The sequence below is a fragment of the Solea senegalensis genome, linkage group LG6 (genome assembly GCF_019176455.1).
Source record: "Solea senegalensis isolate Sse05_10M linkage group LG6, IFAPA_SoseM_1, whole genome shotgun sequence".
Lineage (NCBI taxonomy): Eukaryota > Metazoa > Chordata > Actinopteri > Pleuronectiformes > Soleidae > Solea > Solea senegalensis.
Genome location: NC_058026.1, coordinates 6,629,136 through 6,649,633, shown reverse-complemented (window position 1 = coordinate 6,649,633; position 20,498 = coordinate 6,629,136). Strand labels below are relative to the sequence as shown.

Below are 20,498 nucleotides of genomic sequence, written 5' to 3'. Positions count from 1 at the left end.
TTGAGAGACGGCGTTGGTTGACTAAACTTTGTGCAAAGAATGGATGGATGGTGTTTTTTTTTTTTTTTAAAATGTTACCCTTTTATTTCACCTACATTTATTTGTGTATGTTATGCGCCATCTAGGGGAGGCCGAGGCATAGACTCAAAATATAGCCACAGGGTGTAACACGCAGATTATTGCTCCAATGCTAGTTTATGCCATGCAGTAGAGTGTACACGCTTTCATTCTAGGTTTTGGTTTCCCAGTGTTTTTTCCCAGCAGTATGCAGAGTGTTGCGAGAAACTGACTTTGTATATGGTCGGATTTATATTCCGTTTAAAGATTAAATTAAAGTACAGCGTGTAATCCCTCCACTTTGTCGTCTGTACTGGAGTTCTGCGACATGGAAGGAAAAGAGCTGTAGAATGGAAGCTAGAGAGATAAATCGTACTAAAGAGACTGAAGAAAGAGTGTGAGGTGTGGAAAAGTTAGAAGAAAGGATGAACGAGAAATAAAGGAGGGAACGAGTGAATCAGAGCGGAGGTAAATGAAAGTGTGTGTGTGTTGTGCTCACGTGTCTGTGCACATGTGTGTGCCCCTCGACTTGCAAACCACTTCTGGGACAGAGGATCTACTGCATCCATTAATCTCATTTAATAATTGATGCCATCTTCTCCAGAAGGACTCTCGCCTGAACTGGTGGCATAAAATGAGACGTTTAATTCTCTCTCTCTCTCTTTCATAATTACTTTCTTCTCTTGCATTTACAGCCTTAATCTTCTAATATCTATTTAGCTACATTTATTGTGCTTTGGCAATGAATCACTTGTTTCACCCCCAGCTTTTTGCCAGTGTACTGTAGGTGCAGCAGATAAATGACCCTTATGCTTCTGAACTTGTACATTTGAGGAGCTGCAAATTGTCTCACCCCATATTTTTCCCATGTTTGCCTTGGATGCTAAGGATATTAGCGCCATCTTCAGTGCTTAACAACGTTTCATTAACTCAGGCGTGTCCAAAATCCGACCCACGGCCAATCACGGCCCTCGGTCAGATTTAGTACGACCCACAGCATCAGTTTTATAAAACTCCTCCCTCTTAAGCAGAGGGAGGAGCTGCTTGGTGTCACAAGTGGTGTATACAAGTAAAAAAAACACTCTGGGTATAATGTGACTTTGGGGAAAAGAGTATGGATCAATGACTTAGTGAGGAAGTGAAATAAACAAAGAGAGAGACGGTGATGAAGACTATAAGAAGAAAAAAGCAGACCTTTTAAATATCCGCAGCTGCTCCTCCGACTCGACCTGAGAAGACGAAACGATCTAGTGCGTCTTTTTGAAATATTCATTTAGCTGCCGTACGCTTGACTGTGACGGCCAGCTTATGTCACGATGCTCTTCAGGAGTGGGTGTGTTTTTGTTGTCGCCTCTGTCGTCCGATATAAAGAGTTTGTGCGTATGTGTGAGCGAGGTATAGAGGTAATGTAGGGGCAATGTGATTCAGTGAGGATGCATCATTGCACTTTTCTGTGATCAGTGTGTCTGTGTGTGTGATCTTGTGTAACTGACCAAAATGAGCCATCTTATCTAAAATTGGTGCAAAAAATTGCCCGAAATGACAGATCCCCATTACAGATATAAAAATGGCTGCATTTCAGAGTGGTTGGTGTTTTTGGTTTTGAAGTTGGAATTTAGTTTAAAGTTAGAGTCTACATACATGGCCTTAAAAAATAAATACATTTATTCTATATATATATATATATATATATATATGTATATTAGTATAGAGAAAAAAAGTCAGAATTCTGACTTTTTTTTACATGTGCCCCTAACTATATACTGTATATATATATATATATATATATATATTTACATGCACATTTAGTATTATTTTAAAGCAAACATTTTACTTTAAATGACCATCTTTAAAATCATTGGCAATGGCACCTCCTTTTTCAGGACTCCCTCTGTCTTTTCTCCGTGTAGCTTTGGTGAGTCGTTGGGAAAACTGTGGTGAGAAGTGTGATAACTTAACGACAGTCAGGGACTCAGACTGCCAGAATCAGGGCCCAGGAAGTTCACAAGAAATGCTCAAAAGAAACACAAGACTTGAAAGTCATCAAACATCTGCTTTCATCATGGAGTGTTTGCAAGGGTCTACATGTCCAGGACGTGAGTGAGGACTGCAAATGTCTTTTTTTTTTAAATGCTTTGTTACACCTAGGTGGTAAATGTATCTTCAAAACGTGTTATTAACAGCTAGGGTGTGTATTTTTTTTTTCTCTATGTAGTCATGTTCTTCACTTGTGCGTAGCATTTTGTCTTCCTCGCTTCCTCCGGCAACAGTTTTCTCAGATTCTTCTTCTCTGCCATGACGAACTTCTAAAATAACGCTATCGCTGCCTTGATCTTATAACTCTTTAAAAGTTGAAGGTAAATGTTCCTTCCCTCTGGCTTCCTTTTTTTTAGAACGTGTATAAGAAAAAAAAAAAAAGTAACTTTCTTGTATGTTTTTAGACTGTAGAGTGCAGCGCACGGCATTCAATATGTACCTTTTTGAGCGGGCAGAAGCGGCACTTTTAGTGATTTTGTCACATTTCTACCTTCTGTTTCTCATCCAGTCAGTACTGCACACACTGGTGCTTGTAGTAAGTTACAGACAGAGAGATATTTCTTGCATATACGGGTAGATCATGCTTGCTTGTCCATTTATTCATCAGTTATTCTTAATCTACTATTACCTTTAACCCCTAAATTTCATCTAAACACTTAATTAAGCACGGTGTTTATGTAACTTCTTGTTTTAGGAAGACTAATAGATGAATAGATGAATGTACTTTTGTAAAAATGACTGTATCGCACAGATACCGGTATCTGTATCGGATCTCATATTACATATGTTAGTCTTCCCCCAGCTTTCTTTATCAGGCATCATCTCCAGCGACTCTCTCTCTCCTCCTCTCTGCATCCTCCACACAAAACATCCTGTCAAATGAAATCAGGGCCAAACGCTGAGGAACCAAACCTCTGTGGTCACTCGCAGATAAGGTTACATCTCGCTCCCTCCGCGAACTCCAACCTCACTCTTCACGCTCCGTGTGTTTTTATCGGCAAGATTTTGCCTGATCTGCTCGGGAGCCGTCGCGGAATCAGGCCTCTGTCTGCTCCTGTCATCGTCCAAGGTTACAATGATACAGTGGCACCGGGGAGAAATTCATATTTCATGGCTCACTAAGTTACCATCCCAACCTTATGGATGATTTAAAACGCGCGTGGCAGTTTGGCCACCGGACTAATGGCCGTTTGCCTGACTGCAGAGAAAAGAGAAGAAACCTTTCTGCTCAGATGTTTCACCTTTTGACTGAATGTAAATGCAGGTTTCAAATCTAAAATGCTGTTTAATGACATTTATTAAACCCGGGAAGCAAGTTTCAATTCAGGAAGGACTTTATTCACAGCTGTCTTTGACCTGCATTGAAAATGAATGAATACGTTTGACCCTCCTGACGTGAATAAAACCCATTCCAGCATCAAAATGTTGTTTCACGTTGCTATTAGAGCTGCAACTATTGATTAACTGATTATAATTTGAATTTCACCTCCTTATATGTGAATAAGTTGTGGTTTGGGAAACACAGGTTTATATGGACATTTAGAGATTTACAGATTAATCAAGACGGGCCACATGTGGCTAGCAGTGTTGCCTCGCAGCAAAAAGGTTGCCCAGCCAGTTTGGTTTGGGTCTTTCTGTGTGTGCGTGGGTTTTCTCTGGCTTCTCTGTTTTCCTCTCGCAAGTCCAAATACAATGCAAGTCCAAACTGACCATAAGTGTGATTGTGAATGGTTGTGTCCAGGGCCGCGTCCTGCTCGAGCGGAGCATAAAAAGCAAGAAATAAGAGAGAAAGAAATATTCATTGAGAGAACAGTGGACTCACTATTCAGTTGTAGTTCAAACGTGATTGAAATGTTGAGAAATCGCTCAGATTGACACACATATGCTCACACAAAGTCACACAGTCTTGCTTTAGAGACAGATTAGATCAGATGGTGAGATAGTTGCTTCTCCTCATGATCCATATCACTGTCTGCATTTCTCTGTGCTTCACACTTATAGTTTTGGAGTCTGTAATTTGCCTGATGGGGGGGGAAAAAATAAATATCTCTCAGCTCCGACCTCAACTATGCTCCTCTCACATTTTAGAAAAAAGCAATTAATGTTTTTCCCGTAGTAATTATATACATACACTTCATCGACTGCCAACTCCTATCCACTTATAATCAAAGTGTTTATTTCCATAACCTGAAAAGCTAACTCGGCAGAGATAACTATATACAGTATTTCAGTTGCAATCCTACTTTTTACTTTTAAAATTGTAATTATTAGGTTAAAACTGAGGCTAACACTGTAATCACGATAGTTTAAAATGATAAAATAACTCCACCCTTGCTTGCTTAAATACATTTGCTTTGCCTCATTTGCTTAGCAGTATTTTGAAATTGTGGTTCAAAGTTCTCCCCAAAGTCATAATTATGACTTTTTGGAAAAAATCGGAAAAATTGCAACGGTTTCTGAAAGCTGAGAAATTGCATGTCAAAGACAGCATGTGGTTATTACGGTAATTTCACTCGCACTGTTGCAGGAAGAGAGTCTGAATAAAGCCTGTTTTTACCCTGTTTTTGCTCATTGAGACAAAGAGTGTTATTTTAAATGTTTTATACTGTTCTATTTCAACTTTAACACAGAATCTGGTGTTTTTTTTCCTCAATAAAAACGTTTTTATTCATTTTAAATTGTTAATACACTATTTTAAAATGTAGTAAATTATAAATAATATGCCAGATATTGGAAGTTATTCTGGGAAAAAAAAAAAAAAGTCCAGATGGACGTTTATAGGTGTTAAAGGGTTAATGGGAGGTTTAAGTTTTCCAAATTAAAAAAGAAAACCTTCCTCTTCAAATTGTGGGAGTGTATGGATTTTTTGATGTTTCTGTCTTTTTCAGACTCCATTTTTACATGTAGGTCAAAAGGTTACATGTGAATAATTGGCTGGGCTTTTTTTTTTAAGACACCTGGTTTGGCTCTTCAACCTTTTCCCTGAGATAAGCTTATTATTATGGAGTGGTATAGGAGAAATAAAGAAGCTGCTGAAACTTGCTTCACTTTCTTGTACTTTTCTTTCCCCACGTCTTGACAACTCTTTAACCACCATCCCTCTCCCCTCATCTCAGTCTGAGAGCAGCTTTCCTGTTCATGCAGGTGCTGAGCTTCTGTTCCTAACACTGGAGTTGTAAAAGTAACATATTTGCCTGTGGATTCGCAGATAAATTGCTGTCTACTCGCTGCATTGTGTGTGTTTACAGTAAATAAAAGTAGCTGTATTTTTGTTATTGAAAGTCAGATTTAGCTTTAGCTTTAGTTCCCGTATGTTACTGTAACTTACAAGTAATTGTGTGAGTATGTTATAGTATATTAGTGATTTTGCATTATTTCCCCGTGTAAAAACAGCTTTTTTCATGTAATTGAACAGTCTTAACATCAATTACTGTGATTTAGCAGTATTGTCTGTATAAATACTATTTGAATGTAACCTCACAGTAAGCCACTGTAGTACTGTGGCTTAGGAATAGTTTCCCTTCATAAATACATATATATAATGTTGTCTGTATGGTATTTAAGTGTAATGATTGTAAAACTTACTTAATTCCATCCTATTGGCTTTGTATTTTACACTTGATCATTTCTATGTGCTTTACTTTCTCATTCATTTTCCTCAACTTTATTCCTCCCTTCTTCTCACTTTCACTCTCTTTTTCTCTTTCTCTTTTTTTATGCATGCCAAGTCTCTTTTTCCTTTTATATAAAATAAGTCAAATAGCAGAAATGCTCTCTCGCTCTTTCGGGACTTGCTTTTTTGTGCATGCCCTTAAACTGACAGGATGCACTTTAAAGTTTTCATTGCTAAAAGGTGTATCCAGTTTTTCAAGGATCCAGGGTGCCGACTGCGCTTACTCACTTGTATATTGATGTCTTACCCTATTTGTTGTTGTTGTTATTTATTCATTCTTTTCCCAGTTATTCATGTATATTTATAACGCAACTGCAGCATAGCTGTGGCTGTGTGAACTGATATGCCTCAGCACCTAAAAATCCATTTATGAATGAACCACTGGTTATGTTGTCCCGCTGTATGTGAACAGACATGGTGAAGCTAACGCTACACGGTCTTACTTTGACCCGTGTTCCTTTAAATGTCTTGCTCAATTAGAGAAACAAATCCTGGCTCGTTAATTCACATCAGGCCAAACACTGCAGGACACCAACTGTGATGATCACATGCGTTGTAGTTTTTAGTCTCAGTGTTTGTTTGAAGCCTCTCATAGACAGACTGTAGACGACTGTATTCTTATTGTTAATACATTTTTTCTGTATGTTTTTGTGTATTTTATTCCAGGATGATTGAATACTCTCTGGACCTGCAGAACATCAACTTCACAGCCATCAGAACAGTGAGAGTACTCCGGCCGCTCAAAGCAATTAACAGGGTGCCAAGTAAGTCACAATCCCTTTTCAGACTGAATCCACCTGCACTAGACATGAATGTGGGAGTGAACCCAAGAACTTGACATGAGTTATTTCTCTGCACGTACATTTTCGGTAAAGCAGAAACAAGTTTTAAAACTGTTAGATTGCACAGATGTGGCCATTCATGCAATGGGGTCTGTGACTCTCTTTCAGCACCATGGACAGCGCCCTGTCTGTCCTGTGGCTTGTTCGCTGTCGAACAAGAAACCATACCATGCTGTGCTCCACTATACTGTACCATACCATACCATGCCATGCCACACCATACCATGCCATGCCATGCCATGCTGTACCACACCGTACCATACCATGCTGTGCTACACTATACAATACCATGCTGTACTACACTACACCAGTACCATACCATTCCATACCATGCTGTACTATACTATACCATACCATACTGTACTATACCGTACCGCACCATACCATGCTATACTATACCGTACCGTACCATACCATGCTATACTATACCATGCTGTACTATAATGTACTTTACCGTACCATACCATACCATGCTGTACTAAAGCATACCATATTGTGCTGCACTATACCATACCATACCGTACCGTACCCATACCATACCACCGTACCATACCATACCATGCTGTACTAAAGCATACCATATTGTGCTGCACTATACCATACCATACCGTACCACTATACCAAACTATACTATACTATACTATACATACTAAGACATGGAATAAAAAGACCAGAAGCAGTCATTTCATTGCCAAAAAAAGATATGATTAACATAAAAGTTAAAGTAAAAGTTAATTTAAAGAAATGGCTCAAATGCTGACAATAAAGTCTAGACTCTTGCCAGTGACATACTGATTAAAATGAAAGAAGTGGTCCTAAGTTTGATTTAATAAAACCCTGTGGTAATGACAGTCGTGTTTCCTGGGAGTTTGCTCCAGATTTGTGGTGCATGAAACCTGCATGTCACTGTCCCCTTATTTAATTTTGCCTCCAGGGACAGTAAGCAAAGCACGAGGCAGTCCATAAATTTACCAAGGATGAGGAACAACAAATCACACGCATCCCGGGAACTGAGTGTATCTGTCACAGTCCATGGAAGTTGCATTACTTGCTCAGACTGCTCTCCATGTCGACTGAATCACATTTAACGCGATAAAAGAACATGATTTGTTTGGCTGTACTTGAGGGATCTCTGCTTACAAGCTCACTGCACTCCGCATTACACAGTCAGCTGTAGTAAAAAAAAAAAGGAAGTTGACAGAGCTGTTGTTAGTGTTAGATCAATACAGTCACTGAGCAGCTGAATCAGAGGAAGGTCTCTTGGCACAAATACTCGATATGCAGCTCATAAGCAGACTGTCTCGTACAAGACTGCTAAAACACAACAAACATTTGAAGTTAGCTGAAAACTGCAGTGTCTCATATTAGAGCTACATGGCATTCCACCCTTGATATCAAGGTTATCTTTTGAAAATGCTCCTATTAAATTATATTTCTCTTTTTCTTTTTTCCTCTTTGGAATTGAAATGTGTCCAAACACACAATTGTCCCATATTCTTTTTATTTATTGATCTATTTATTTATTTATTTCAGTAGTTGTCACTTTAATCTACAGTATATGTACAGTACAGTGTATGTAGATATATACAGTATATACTGTGTATACACTGTATATATATAGTATTTTATCAGATTGACTATAGGTTGTGCTGAACAAAAACAATAGGAATACTCACTATATTGCACATTCTTGTACCCGCTGTATATATTGTACGTTTAAACAGAGTAATGGAAAAACCACTGGCTAATTTACATTTGCTGTCTATATAGGCAGGCTGATGGAATAATACACATAATGATAAAGATGTTCAAGGCCTTGAAAACAAGAAAATATACAAATATTGCATGGGCTGTGTTCCAGTTAACCAAGACATACTGGGAACCAGGAAATAAGGCTTATACAACTAAAATCTAAACGTGACTGGTGGTAAAATGCCTTTTCAAGAGGTAGAATTAAATTGCACATTTCATCTTATTTTTAATTGCAGTTATCTTTGCAAGGAATGAGTAATTTGCACATTGCTTTCTTGTTAAAAAATTGAAAATTCACAACACACAGACGGTTCTGAATATTACAGGTCTGTCTAGAGCAAGTATTGCACTATTATTCCTTCCTAAGAAGCAGTGAGCAGTGTCATTGTCACTAGAAGCTTGAAGCCAAAAGCCACCAAGCCAAGTACCTCTTTTTCCGGGATGTAATTGTGTGATTTTGACTGCGTACCTGTTGATTTTCTAAACTGCCCCAGTGGTGACAAACAGGTGCAACTCTGCATGCGATACTGTTACAATCCTATGTGAGGAAACACATTCCTGGCAACTCGGAGTGCACAGGGGCCTTTTTTTGAACACCATAAAAGTAATGTCATCCACAGTGAAGCCTGACTAAATCCCCCTCAGCAACTAAACCCTTCGCCCGAGCAACAATCAGCTGTAGTGTTTTGAGTGCCCCAAGCCGTCACTTCAACTCACAGAGTACTGCTTCGTCTCTGTCCTTTTTTTGATGATAACAATCAGAGCCCGCCGCTCGGAGCCTTTCTGATTTCTGTGTGTCTTAATTGTGCTTTCCAGGCAATCATTTTAAGAAGCTACAAGTACCGTCTAAGTTGGCTATGGTGGTGCTTGAAGTTAATGTTGTTTTGCATCCTTTAAAGAGTATAATTGCTGAGCCTCCCACTGCTCATGAATCTGCAACGTAACCTATTGCACCAATTTGTTTTGTGTGTGTTTTCTGTGGAAGCAGGAGTAGCCAGTTTAAAGCTTGTTATACTAGACAGAAACACAGTGAAGAGCAGTGTAGGGCTTTTATGTTCTCACTTTGATGTCAACTTTTTGTCAATTTTATTCTTCTTCCTCTGTTGTTGTGGACATGAGACATGTTTCTCAGATCCACTGTCTGATGATCGAATAACACAGTTATCTCTGGAAATTAGTAAAAAAAAAATTTATTTTTTTTTGGGTGAAGTGGCCCTTTAAATTCCTGTAAACGCACAGTAATTTCTGACACTACCTCAGTTAAGACACCAACAGAAGACCTAGTTGGATGATTGAGTAGTTGTGATGCATCAGTAATAAATACACATAGTAACATATGCATTCTCCATATTTCACACAGAGACGGTTAAAGGATAACAAGGTGACAAAATGGAACCTTGAGTGTTGGAAACAATTTGGCCACTTTAAATGCACTACTCCATCTAGTCAATTAGTCTGGTTTTTAGATATGATAATGCAGAAATGTTACGTAACTATATGATAACTCTAACTTGTAGTGATTTACATGATGTCAAGACAGATGTCGGCAGCAGCAACATTGTGCTAGTAAAGTGAGCTGGCTGTAAACGGGCCAGAGTTTGAGTGAAAACACAACAAGTTTCTACAGCTTAGAAAATAGGATAATTTGGTTGCCTTATCTGTACCCTAATCCCATATAATATATCTGAATATCTAAAAAATCTAAATTTAAAATATCTGAATTTAAACATCAACATAAAATTATCTCAATTACAATTATTTGGTCTTCAGAAATGACATGGCTATCAATGTTTTTGTGCATGGTCCTTCCCTTGGTTGTTTACAGTTCCCCGTTGGGAGCGAACACATACCTTATTTAAATGTAAACCTTGTTAAGTACTCTCGTCTGTTATTTTTATATTCACAAAATACTTTGTTCCCTTTCTTGCCAAGGCTCGAAGAGAAATGTTTTGCAGAGAAAGACGCAAACAAAAAAAAAAGGAGCTCTTTTAGAAAGTCATCCAGCGCTTTGTTCAGTCTAACAGAAAAACAGATTGTTGCACCAGATTGATGCTTTCTTTGTGGTTCATTCAGCAACATTTGGGTTAAGGAAGGATTAAGGGGGGGGGAATATAGCAGGTGAGAAAGCAGAATAAAAAGACAAATTACAGAGGGAAGAGGGGATTATCCAGCTCCGTGAAGGATAGCCGAAGATGGATGAGAGGGATGATGAGAGGAGATATGTGGGGGGACTCAGACGAGGACGCTATTAGGGGGATAGATTGAGGCAAGAAGACAAGTGCAAGTTATAGAGGGACTCATTGAATGAATAGGGATAAAATGAGTGAGGGACGGAGAGGACGGGGGACTGGAGAGTGGAAGATAACACGGGAGAAGTGATGTGATTAGATCCTAGAGGACAGTAGAGGAGCAAGCACTATCTTCATTTTGTCACAACACTAATTTATATACACATTTATGGAGGCACTTTCCTTTAATAAATATCGTGCCACCATAATGAAGCGCACTATAATCACCAGTACTATATTCAGAAGACCATTCAACACTGAGTCTGCCATTGTTTCCCCATAGAGATCATGTGGGAACTGAACCTGGCGATTTAAGCATTCAAAAATATTGTATTTTATTGTTTGAAACACTTGTTCTTTGCACTCCCTCATTTGTTCTTTGCGCCATGGTTTTTTGTTTGCCATACTGACCATGGGCGGGGCCTTAGGATGTAATGATCTAATGTTTATAATCTGACAAATGTTAGATAATTACACCTATTTTGTAAGGCGCAAAGAACAAATCAGGGAGAGCAAGTGTATTTTCAAACAATAAAATACAATATTTTTGAATCCAACCCAATCCAAATTTATTTTAATGATTAAATTGATATTCTATTTGCTTTTTAAAAGCAAATATTGAGACAAATTGGAGATATTTCACCGGAAAAACCACGTTGCTTTCCAACATATAGTACGGTTTCCTACTTTTTTATTGCTTACATTTGATGGCTCTCTGAACTCACCTCCACAGGCACAGTTCACCCCCCCCTGCCACTGCAATGTGACTTTCTGTGATACAGAACAGAAACATACTCGTTCTGGAAAGATTGTAGTGATCGTGAAAGGTGGTGTGTTCTGCAAATAAGAGAATACATGTAAAGATAAAAAAAGAAGCTGAAAAACAAGAGTGAATCGTCCTTTTCAACTTTGAGGGGACGGCACACAAAGGCGGCATTAAACTAAATTATTTTATTAACATCTAGGGATGAGTGACATTATTAGGTATTTAACATTTTTTAAACATTTCCACCGTATCTTCTTCTTTTTCTTATTTTTTCTCCTATTTATTCCCTTACTACAAATGTTGGTTGTCTGGTAGTGTTGTTGGGAAAGTGAAACTGATCCAGAACAAATGTGATTGACATTTTGGTGAACAGCAGACTTGTATATATAAGTCATCAAAGGAAGGACTGCACAATTTGTGTATGAAGGAAGCAGCAACAAAAAGTAATATGATGTGTTTGTCTAATTTTCCTTTGTTAGGTAAATATGCAACAATTCTCTATCGAAATATTTTGCACCTTAACACCATTTTTATGAGAATACTGAGCATTTTTATTCATTTGCAAAGTAACCAATAAACCTGCTTTATAACCTATTCAGGGAAATGTCACTTTATAATATGGGACTTTTAAGTTCATACTTCAAGGCCAGTTCCTTACACAACTGTGCACATGCAGGAGCCAGAATCAGCCGCCAAAACCCAGTTCTCTCCCTTGTCTTCCTTTAGTCGGATAAATAAAAAGCAATTCTCTTCTTTATTAAAGACAATTTACCTCAGACGGTAAATTCAATCTCCATGCTGAGGGTGACACACAAATGCAGAGTCTCAGAGGCTTCAGTCGGGCGTTTCACGCGAGCACTGCATCGGCAGTACAACCACAGCGACGCCACAAACTCACATCGGCACTCAGTGGAGGGTGAGTGTGCGAAGTGATCAGAGGAGCCACTTAATAAGACGTTAATGGAAATTATCCAGGTCTATCCAGGTCCCACTGGCCACGGCTTAAACGACTCAGCCCGTTTATTGCATTAACCGCAATCCTCCCGTGGGAGATGCCGAACCTTTAGCAGCCAAAGTAATGGTCGTCAGCAGATTCTCACGTTTCCTCCTCTTTTCCTTTCATATTCTGTTTATTCATCAAGTTTGCACTTTGATTCATTTCCCTTTTCCCTCCCAACATTTCTGCAGCTGCTCCCATGGTCTGCACTTGATTAGTACAATGATTATGTTGTTGTCGTTTTTCTTTCTTCTTCTTCTTTTTTTTTTTTAATAAAACAAACATTTGCTGCTCCATTTAGTCCGCATGTGGTGATACGTCATCAGTAAATAACCATGTTGTTTTGTTTTAATAAATAGGCTCTAATTTGACTTCCTGCGGGGAACAATTAGGAATCGTTTCATCTTGTAATCATGTCTGACTCGGGCTGACTTTTTTTTAATTTATGCATTTTAAATTGTTTATTTATGACAATAAAATAGCGTTGCAACTTACTGCTTAAGAACATATACTGTTTCAGCAGCTGCTTTTGACTTTGAATGGACTAAACCATGTTTCATGTGCAGTCAAAGCCCAATAATCAAACAAATTATAAAGAAAAGTGTGTGTTAAAGTTTCATTAAAGGGAAATTGTTTGGGGGTTTAGGAATGCTTATTAGGGTGTTGCCCTTTATGTTAGCAGTGGGAGGTAAACGTTTGAATTTTTAAAGACTCCACTATCCACAAATCATTAAATATTAACGTTGGGAAAAAAAAAAAGACCCAGAATTACTCTTCACCCAAGGTCATGTATTGTGGATTTATGAATAGGAGAGGAGGTATCTGATATTACACCCCGACCCATCAGATAGTTGTACCTACCAATATTAGAAATGTATGCTTAACATATTTGGTTGTGTTATGTTTGGCCTGTTGAGAAATGCACTGATTTTTCCTTTGAAATATTAAAGGCAGTTCTCCTTCACGCTTTCATGGAAATTAAATTGTATGTGTTTTTATACAATTAATACATTAATAAAATACAACAACAACAAAAAAAACGTGAAAAAATACAGCATTTCGCTTCTTTTGAAATATTTTATCATCACATATTTGGTTAGACATACTCAACAACTGTGCACCCTCACACTCCTCCCCCCAGCTCACCCACAATATTACATAAAGGGGTTATGAGAGTATATACTAATAATAATAATAATAATAATAATAATAATAATAACTAGGACTGCATGCAGTCCCTCACGTCCCACGCAAGTCAAGGAGTGTAGCAGTTCCCTGGCCTCGGTCTTGAATCCGCAAACTTTTGTGAAAATCGCACTTACCAGTCCATCACAGAGAGACACACAAGCATTCAATCTTTCACTCACTTTAGAGTGTCCAATATTTGTTAAAAATTAGATAATAAGAGTGTCCAATATGCCTAATCCCCATATTGCATGTGATTGGACAGAGAACATGGATAGAACATGTAGCATGGTCCTCGTTCCAACTGGATTTGTGCCTAATAATATATGAAAGACAGCGGCAAAATGGACAATTATATAAAATCTGATGGATGACTGATCTGAAGGATGTCGGTAAGTTATCATGGAAAGCTCCTCGGCAGTAAATCGAATCCTAGTTCATTTGCTTGGAAATCCGGTTCGTTTGAGGAGGTGTGAATCCGAAAACCGAACTCTGATCCACACCAAAGAACCGAACTCTGGTCCGCCTAAAAACGTAGGTCCCGGTTCGTTTCAAGTGAACCAAATGCAAGATGTGGACTACAACACAGGGCATTGTGGGTCAAACATACACGTGTGTAGAGCACAAGCCGGGATAAATATCTGAGCCTATCGTTGCAGCGTTTATGTCCTGCGTTAACCAACAGACTCGGACCGGCTGAATGCTGCAACCCCCAATTGAACCGAGTCCCCGATCGTACCGAGTCTAGTGGAGACTATTAGGTGTGAAAGCGACCTTAGAGTCCATGTCATTGTGTTTCAAATGGAATGCAACTTCGCTCAAGTAACCGACAAATTGGAGTCAGATTTCCATGTCATTGCAATACACCTTTTTTGAAATGTCCACCATGTTACACAAGTCTTGCCGAAAGGTTTTAAGGTTTGGAACATCAGGTTTACATTTCTGCGGTTGCTCTCAAGTTCTAATACTATAGGTCTAAATAAATACTTATACTTTCTTTTAGTGGCGACTTCACATATTTGACCTTTTTTTTGTCTCTTTCAAGCTATAGAAGATAGAAGTATCACTATAAATCCATAGTTCTCTGTTCATTCTTATCTCCATTTCATTAATTACAGACTGAAAGATGTGCTTCATTTATAAAAAATAATATAAAATGTATATATATATATATATATATATATATATATATATATATATATATATATATATACATATATTTAAAATAATTAATTTTGGTTACACAAGTAAGCAAAGTAAGATGAGTCATAACTGTGCACAGTATTACAAAAACAAGTGTGCAGTGAGTAACTACAGCCTTTACTCTCCCTCTGCTGGAGTCATTTCAAATCATTACAAACCACTGCCCACTTAACCCGTGATTAGTGCAGCTAAATCTTGTATCAACTCTCGATCCTCTTAACAGATAGAATTTAACCCCTGCTCTCGTTTTCTTATGGAGATCAGTAATCCAGTAATGAGCCATGGGATCACAATTAGTCCCAAGATTAAGGATTGATTAACTAATTAATACAACGGCTCGTATGCAAATGGGACGATAATGTGATAACTATCTGCATGACAAGGAAATGTGTTGGGGTGAAAGAGAAAGATGTGGATTTTAATCTTGTCATTTTGTTTGTACAAATTATATCCTTCAATCTGTCTCCAGGAAGACAAAATAAGCCATGGTGCATTTGTCTGAGCTTTTCATAAAGAATTTCCAGAGTGCGGCTGAAACAACGACTCAATTAATTTATTTTTTAATTGATTACTAAACTATTTTCATGATGAAAACAAACAATCACTCAATTAATTGAGAGAACAATCGACAGATGAATCGATGATGAAAATAGTCGTTAGTTGCAGCCCTCGACTCTACCCGACTCGCCTCTACTCAGTGTGGTATGAGGCTAAGTCCATGACTTATAGATGTTTTATATGACACACACAAAGAAACTAATCAATAGAGTTAATTAAAAAGATTTGTACTTTTTAATTAAGATCAGTACTTCCTGCATGACTCAGTCTGACGCAGGCACTGAACTAAAATACAACTGCACAGGCTGGATTCTGCTCACGATCACCGGCTTTTGGCAGTGCTGTTGCTAAATACACCAGACTCGTCTGTTAAATGTCGAGATTTTAGAAATGTCCTTGCTAAATGCCGGAGGTTAGCACACGTTTTGGGATTTTTAACGTTTTAAACAGATCTACAGTTCGGCATTATGCGGTTTGATTCTCGTGTCAGACGTCGTGCCCATGACTCTTACAGCGACGACACTCCCAGTGACCAATCAGTGGCCGAGTCGAGCTGATGTACGTACTGTATAATGGAAAAGCGCCACATGTGGACACTGGTCCCGACAAGGTCTGTGCTGATGCCAGAAAAGGATCCCAAAAAGGCTCAGTTATGATAGATATAATCGTCCATAGACTTTGGAGCTGCATGGTTCAGTGAACAGCAGCAGCAGCTGTGTTGTGTTTGGCACATGCAGCAGCAATCTGCCTTATCTGCTCAGACGTGATGTCAAATGTGTCACCGTGTGCAGTGAGGTAATGTTGCTGTTACCTGGAGAGAGTCACACAGGGAGCTGATAGGATTAATCATAGCTGTGTGAACTCATTTGACAAAGGTTTGAATATAACATTTGTTGCTTCAAAGCAGCAGTGGACAAGGGAGCAGAAGATAGTCATCACTCCACCCTCCAGTGACTTCACACGATACAACTTTTTCTCTCGTCTCCAAACCACGGCTGGCCAAGAAAAACACTTCGTCTTTGGGTTTGTGGCTTATGCAAGGTAATAATAAATGTGTTTGTGTCTCTTCAGGCATGCGTATCCTGGTGAACCTGCTGCTCGACACTCTCCCCATGCTGGGCAACGTCCTCCTCCTCTGCTTCTTTGTCTTTTTCATCTTTGGCATCATCGGGGTGCAGCTGTGGGCGGGGCTGCTGAGGAACAGATGCTACCTGCAGGAGAACTTCACACTGTGAGTCTCCATTTGTTGTCTTTGTTTGTCTGTGGGGACAATGGACGCATTCACAAATATGCACTTTGTATAAACATCTGATTTACAAATCTGGGATGCATGTTCTGCATTTGTTCATACTTTGAGAACTACTCTAGAACTTCCTTAGACCTTACTACGTTTATTTATTTGAAAAGGGCTTAAATGTATTCATTTACAGTTATTTCACTTTGTACTCTTGTGAAATTTGTATCTACTTCACCTTTTCAGGTCCATCTTTTGGACTCAGCTTCTTGCTACTTGAATTTTCAGCACACTGCTCTCTTCATGGTACATCAAAAGACTGTTTTTTGAGAGTGAGAACATTTCTGTGCACATGTTAAATAATAATAAGGCCCAATGTGGAGTCTTGTCATGTTCTTAGGTTGAAAAGTTTGTGCCAAAAACTTGAAAAGACCCAGAAATAAATCCAAACTGTACCTGTCTATCATTTGAAGGCTTGAGACCTTGACCCACGCAGCGCTAGGAAACGCTGGACCAGATCCCAGCCAAAAAATGCAGACCTTTCACATCTCAGTGCTTTAACAAGTTCTCACAAGGTGCCAAAACCAATGTAACATCGTCAGCCTAACTCTTCGTCTTCCTCGTGCAACACGTGATGCATATTATCCATCAAGGAATTGGCTTTTGTATTTATTCATTTAGGTTTGCAGAATAATAAATGAAAACTGGAACCTTTTTATAATTAACACCAATTTCCATGTTGCTACTGTTGCTACCAAGCTATCATTTGCTCCTGTGATCTGGGTGTAGTCTCCTTGCATCCATTTGATTATTATACATACTGTTAATCACACTTGGATCCTTTTTTGAGCCCCAAGTTCTGCTCCTGCACACAAAAAAACCTAGATTCTTGAATAACCTTCTGTCGGGAACATATTTTCTCCCATATGACGTTTAGTTTTGACATGTCATAGTAGTGATGGGCATGATGCCTTTGTACTCACCTCACATCACCCTCACCGGTGTTGTCCCCTCTGTATACATGGGTCGTATAAGCCATTTGATATTTGACATCAGACATTTCCTGGGCAAAGGAATATTTCAAGCAGAAGTATTCTTATTTCTCTTGAGCTAATGTCTCGCATGGTCTGTGTAAAGCTCTAAAGCTTCAAGTCTGAGTGAAATTTCTTCCTCTGAAGGTGGAAGAGTCAGTGGTGGCCCTGTCACCTCCTTCATTGGTTAACTCTGTAGTGAGGGCATTAACTGCAATGTGTTTTATTCACTTTGAATAGAGCAGCATCAAACACCGCTGAACTGCATTGCGGTGCATCTCACTTTGCTGGTATTGCACGTTGATGAGAACGAGGGTTCTCTCTCCTCGTTTGTTGGTGTTTTTCTGCACCCAACAGTGACGGACATGGTGACTGGGACAATACCAGTGCTTGAGCAACATTAGCAACTTTTGCAACTCAGTCAGCCACGGCAGACACTGCTCTGCTGACCTCCAATACTGTAGCTGCCAAGCATCCGACTCCCCGAACGGGCAAGCGCTGAAGCAATGAAACGAGTTCAACGGGAGGGGAGAGAAGAAGGGTCTCCTTTCCCTCTCTCTCGCTCTCCCTCTCTGACAGTGCTGATATAATGATGCTTATTATTTCCGGCCAAAAACCCAAATCAGGCATAATACAGTTTCATCATTAAATCGCCAGAAAAGTTGAGTTTAATCTGTATTTTGTTTTATTTACTTTTATCAGGTCAGCTATTAGAACTTTTTTATTTTATTTTGTATTGCTGTTACTTTGACTCTCTCTCTGTGGGGCCAGGACGCCAAGCTGTGCCGCGGTGAGAAGACAGTCAGTGCTGCACCTTCTGACCTTTTTTTTTCTGCTTTGTTGTTCCAATGAGAGGAAAGTAAATCTTTCATTGCTGTCCTTAATTGGCTCATACCTATTACTTTCTGTAATTCCCTCATCGCCTCACACGCACATTAACAATGTAATTGTGCACATTGCAAGTCGTTCCCTGCTGTGATCACAGGCAGTGGCACATATCCCCCCGACTGATGCACACATTGAAGATGCCCAGCAGGGAATCCGGGGTTTTAGAAAATCTGTGTGCTGAATGCAAATAATGCAGATGTACTGGTCCTCTGTATCACTGCCACTATTAACCTTTGCAGTTTGACGACTGCAACATGAACTTTGCTTTTCTCTATATATCCTCTCACATGTTCACATTCCCTCCCCCCCCCCTCCCCTCTTTGGGATCGAATCACATTTCCTTGCGTGTGTGTGTGTGAGAGAGCATTTTTGTTGTGACAGCAACCGTGTGATGCTTCCACGACTAACGCTTTGTCTCATAGTGGCCGTGGGCTGTTTGTTTTGGAGGAAGTGTCAGTAATTCAATTACTCATCTGTCTTGTGGTTTCAGAATCAGAGCAGTGTTGATTCGGGCCCCTCAGACGCTCTGCTGTGTGTGTTATTCTCAATTATGTTTATGTATACTAGCAGAAGAGCAGCTGTCACTCAGTTGTCGGCATCCTTCAGCTTCTCCGTCTAAAATACCACATTTCAAAAGACTATTTGACAGTCGCTGCAATTGAGATAACAACTGATTAAATTAAAATGACTGACTTTCAGGAATTAGCTCTGATATTAAGAATGCCAGTCATCTTGCAGTGGTCATCATTTGGAGGAAGAGGCCAAATCCCAGACTGCCCCTTATTCCCTCTTTTGTCCAATCACACTCGATCTGCAAGGTACTTATTAAGTGCCATGTCTAGTGCCATCCCAAATCAATTAGTGCAGTGCGTGAGTCTCTGCATCAGTGCAGGCTTACAATGATCTTAGCAGGAAGTGCACCAGTACACAGTGCACTAAGACTACAAGGAAAACTCAGCTTCCTCTAAAATATCACTAATGTGATGGTCTAAAATGTCACGGATCGCCTTTTCTTCCATATTCCCGTAGCAGCCTCCGCATTAAAACCACTTGAAGCTCAGCTCCAGTCAAGGTTAACAGAAAGCATCTTGATTGGCAGTTGTCCAAATTCCAGAAAGTGTGTTTTTCACTCAATTTGACCACATTTAGAAACAAAAAACTGAACAAAATGGAAGAGGGAACTGACCGATTTGATGAAATGTGGCCACTTCCAGGGAAGCTGAGCTTCTCTGGGAGGCAATTGAGCAGATGGCTCAATTTTTTTTGATTGACAGCATTGCAGAGAGCTTCACGTCAGCGGAGCCCTTTCTGCCTCAGTTCTGTGTGGATTTTGCGAGGAAAGTTTGAGACCAATTGCTCGTCGTTGTGTGTTATTTGCCCATTTTGTTTGTACTTATACACTGTAAATAAAAACACAATTATTCAATTTTACATATATTGTTTCCTTGTTTAGTTGTGTGTTTGCAGAATGTATGTATAAATAACTGGGGCCTGAAATATGCTCCCCCTGTTTCAAAGACAAGCAAACGCCCCTGGCGTAAACACAACAGTTAAACCTGATCAAACATTCGCACAGAAGTTCTGGAGATAAAAGACATGCAGCCACATGTCTATGTACTTAAATAAACAAATTAAAAACCTGTGAAACTTCCATATATTTTCACAGGGAGAATGACAGAAAAAGGGGAATGCTGCAAAACTAGCACGTCAGCTTCGACGATGACACACCTAGCTCTAGATCAGCTGCTTTCATCTTCTTCTGTATGAGTGGTGATGGCGACCCATTATTTGGCTTCTTATATAAACCCTCTCCTTGATCAGGAATGTTCTCCGTAGCTTCGGGATGTCATTTCATTTGGAGTGACATTCTGTCGTGAAGTGGCAGTGGATAGCAGGAGTGGTTTAGGACTTGGCTGACCATTTCCAAGTCAGTCCAGTATCTCCCCTTAGAATGAATCCGGTCTCCGGCAGTCGCTGCAGTGCACCG

The 20,498-nt window shown here is 39.4% G+C and overlaps 1 protein-coding gene across 1 annotated transcript in view; it reads left to right on the top strand.

The window, feature by feature from the left end:
* Positions 1-20,498, top strand: part of LOC122770945 (voltage-dependent T-type calcium channel subunit alpha-1I-like) — a 171,945-nt gene that overhangs the window by 48,947 nt on the left and 102,500 nt on the right. Inside the window, exons 4-5 of the mRNA XM_044028180.1 lie at positions 6,434-6,531; positions 16,430-16,589. Of these exons, the coding sequence (XP_043884115.1) occupies positions 6,434-6,531; positions 16,430-16,589 (258 nt within the window). The remainder of the gene's footprint in view (positions 1-6,433; positions 6,532-16,429; positions 16,590-20,498) is intronic.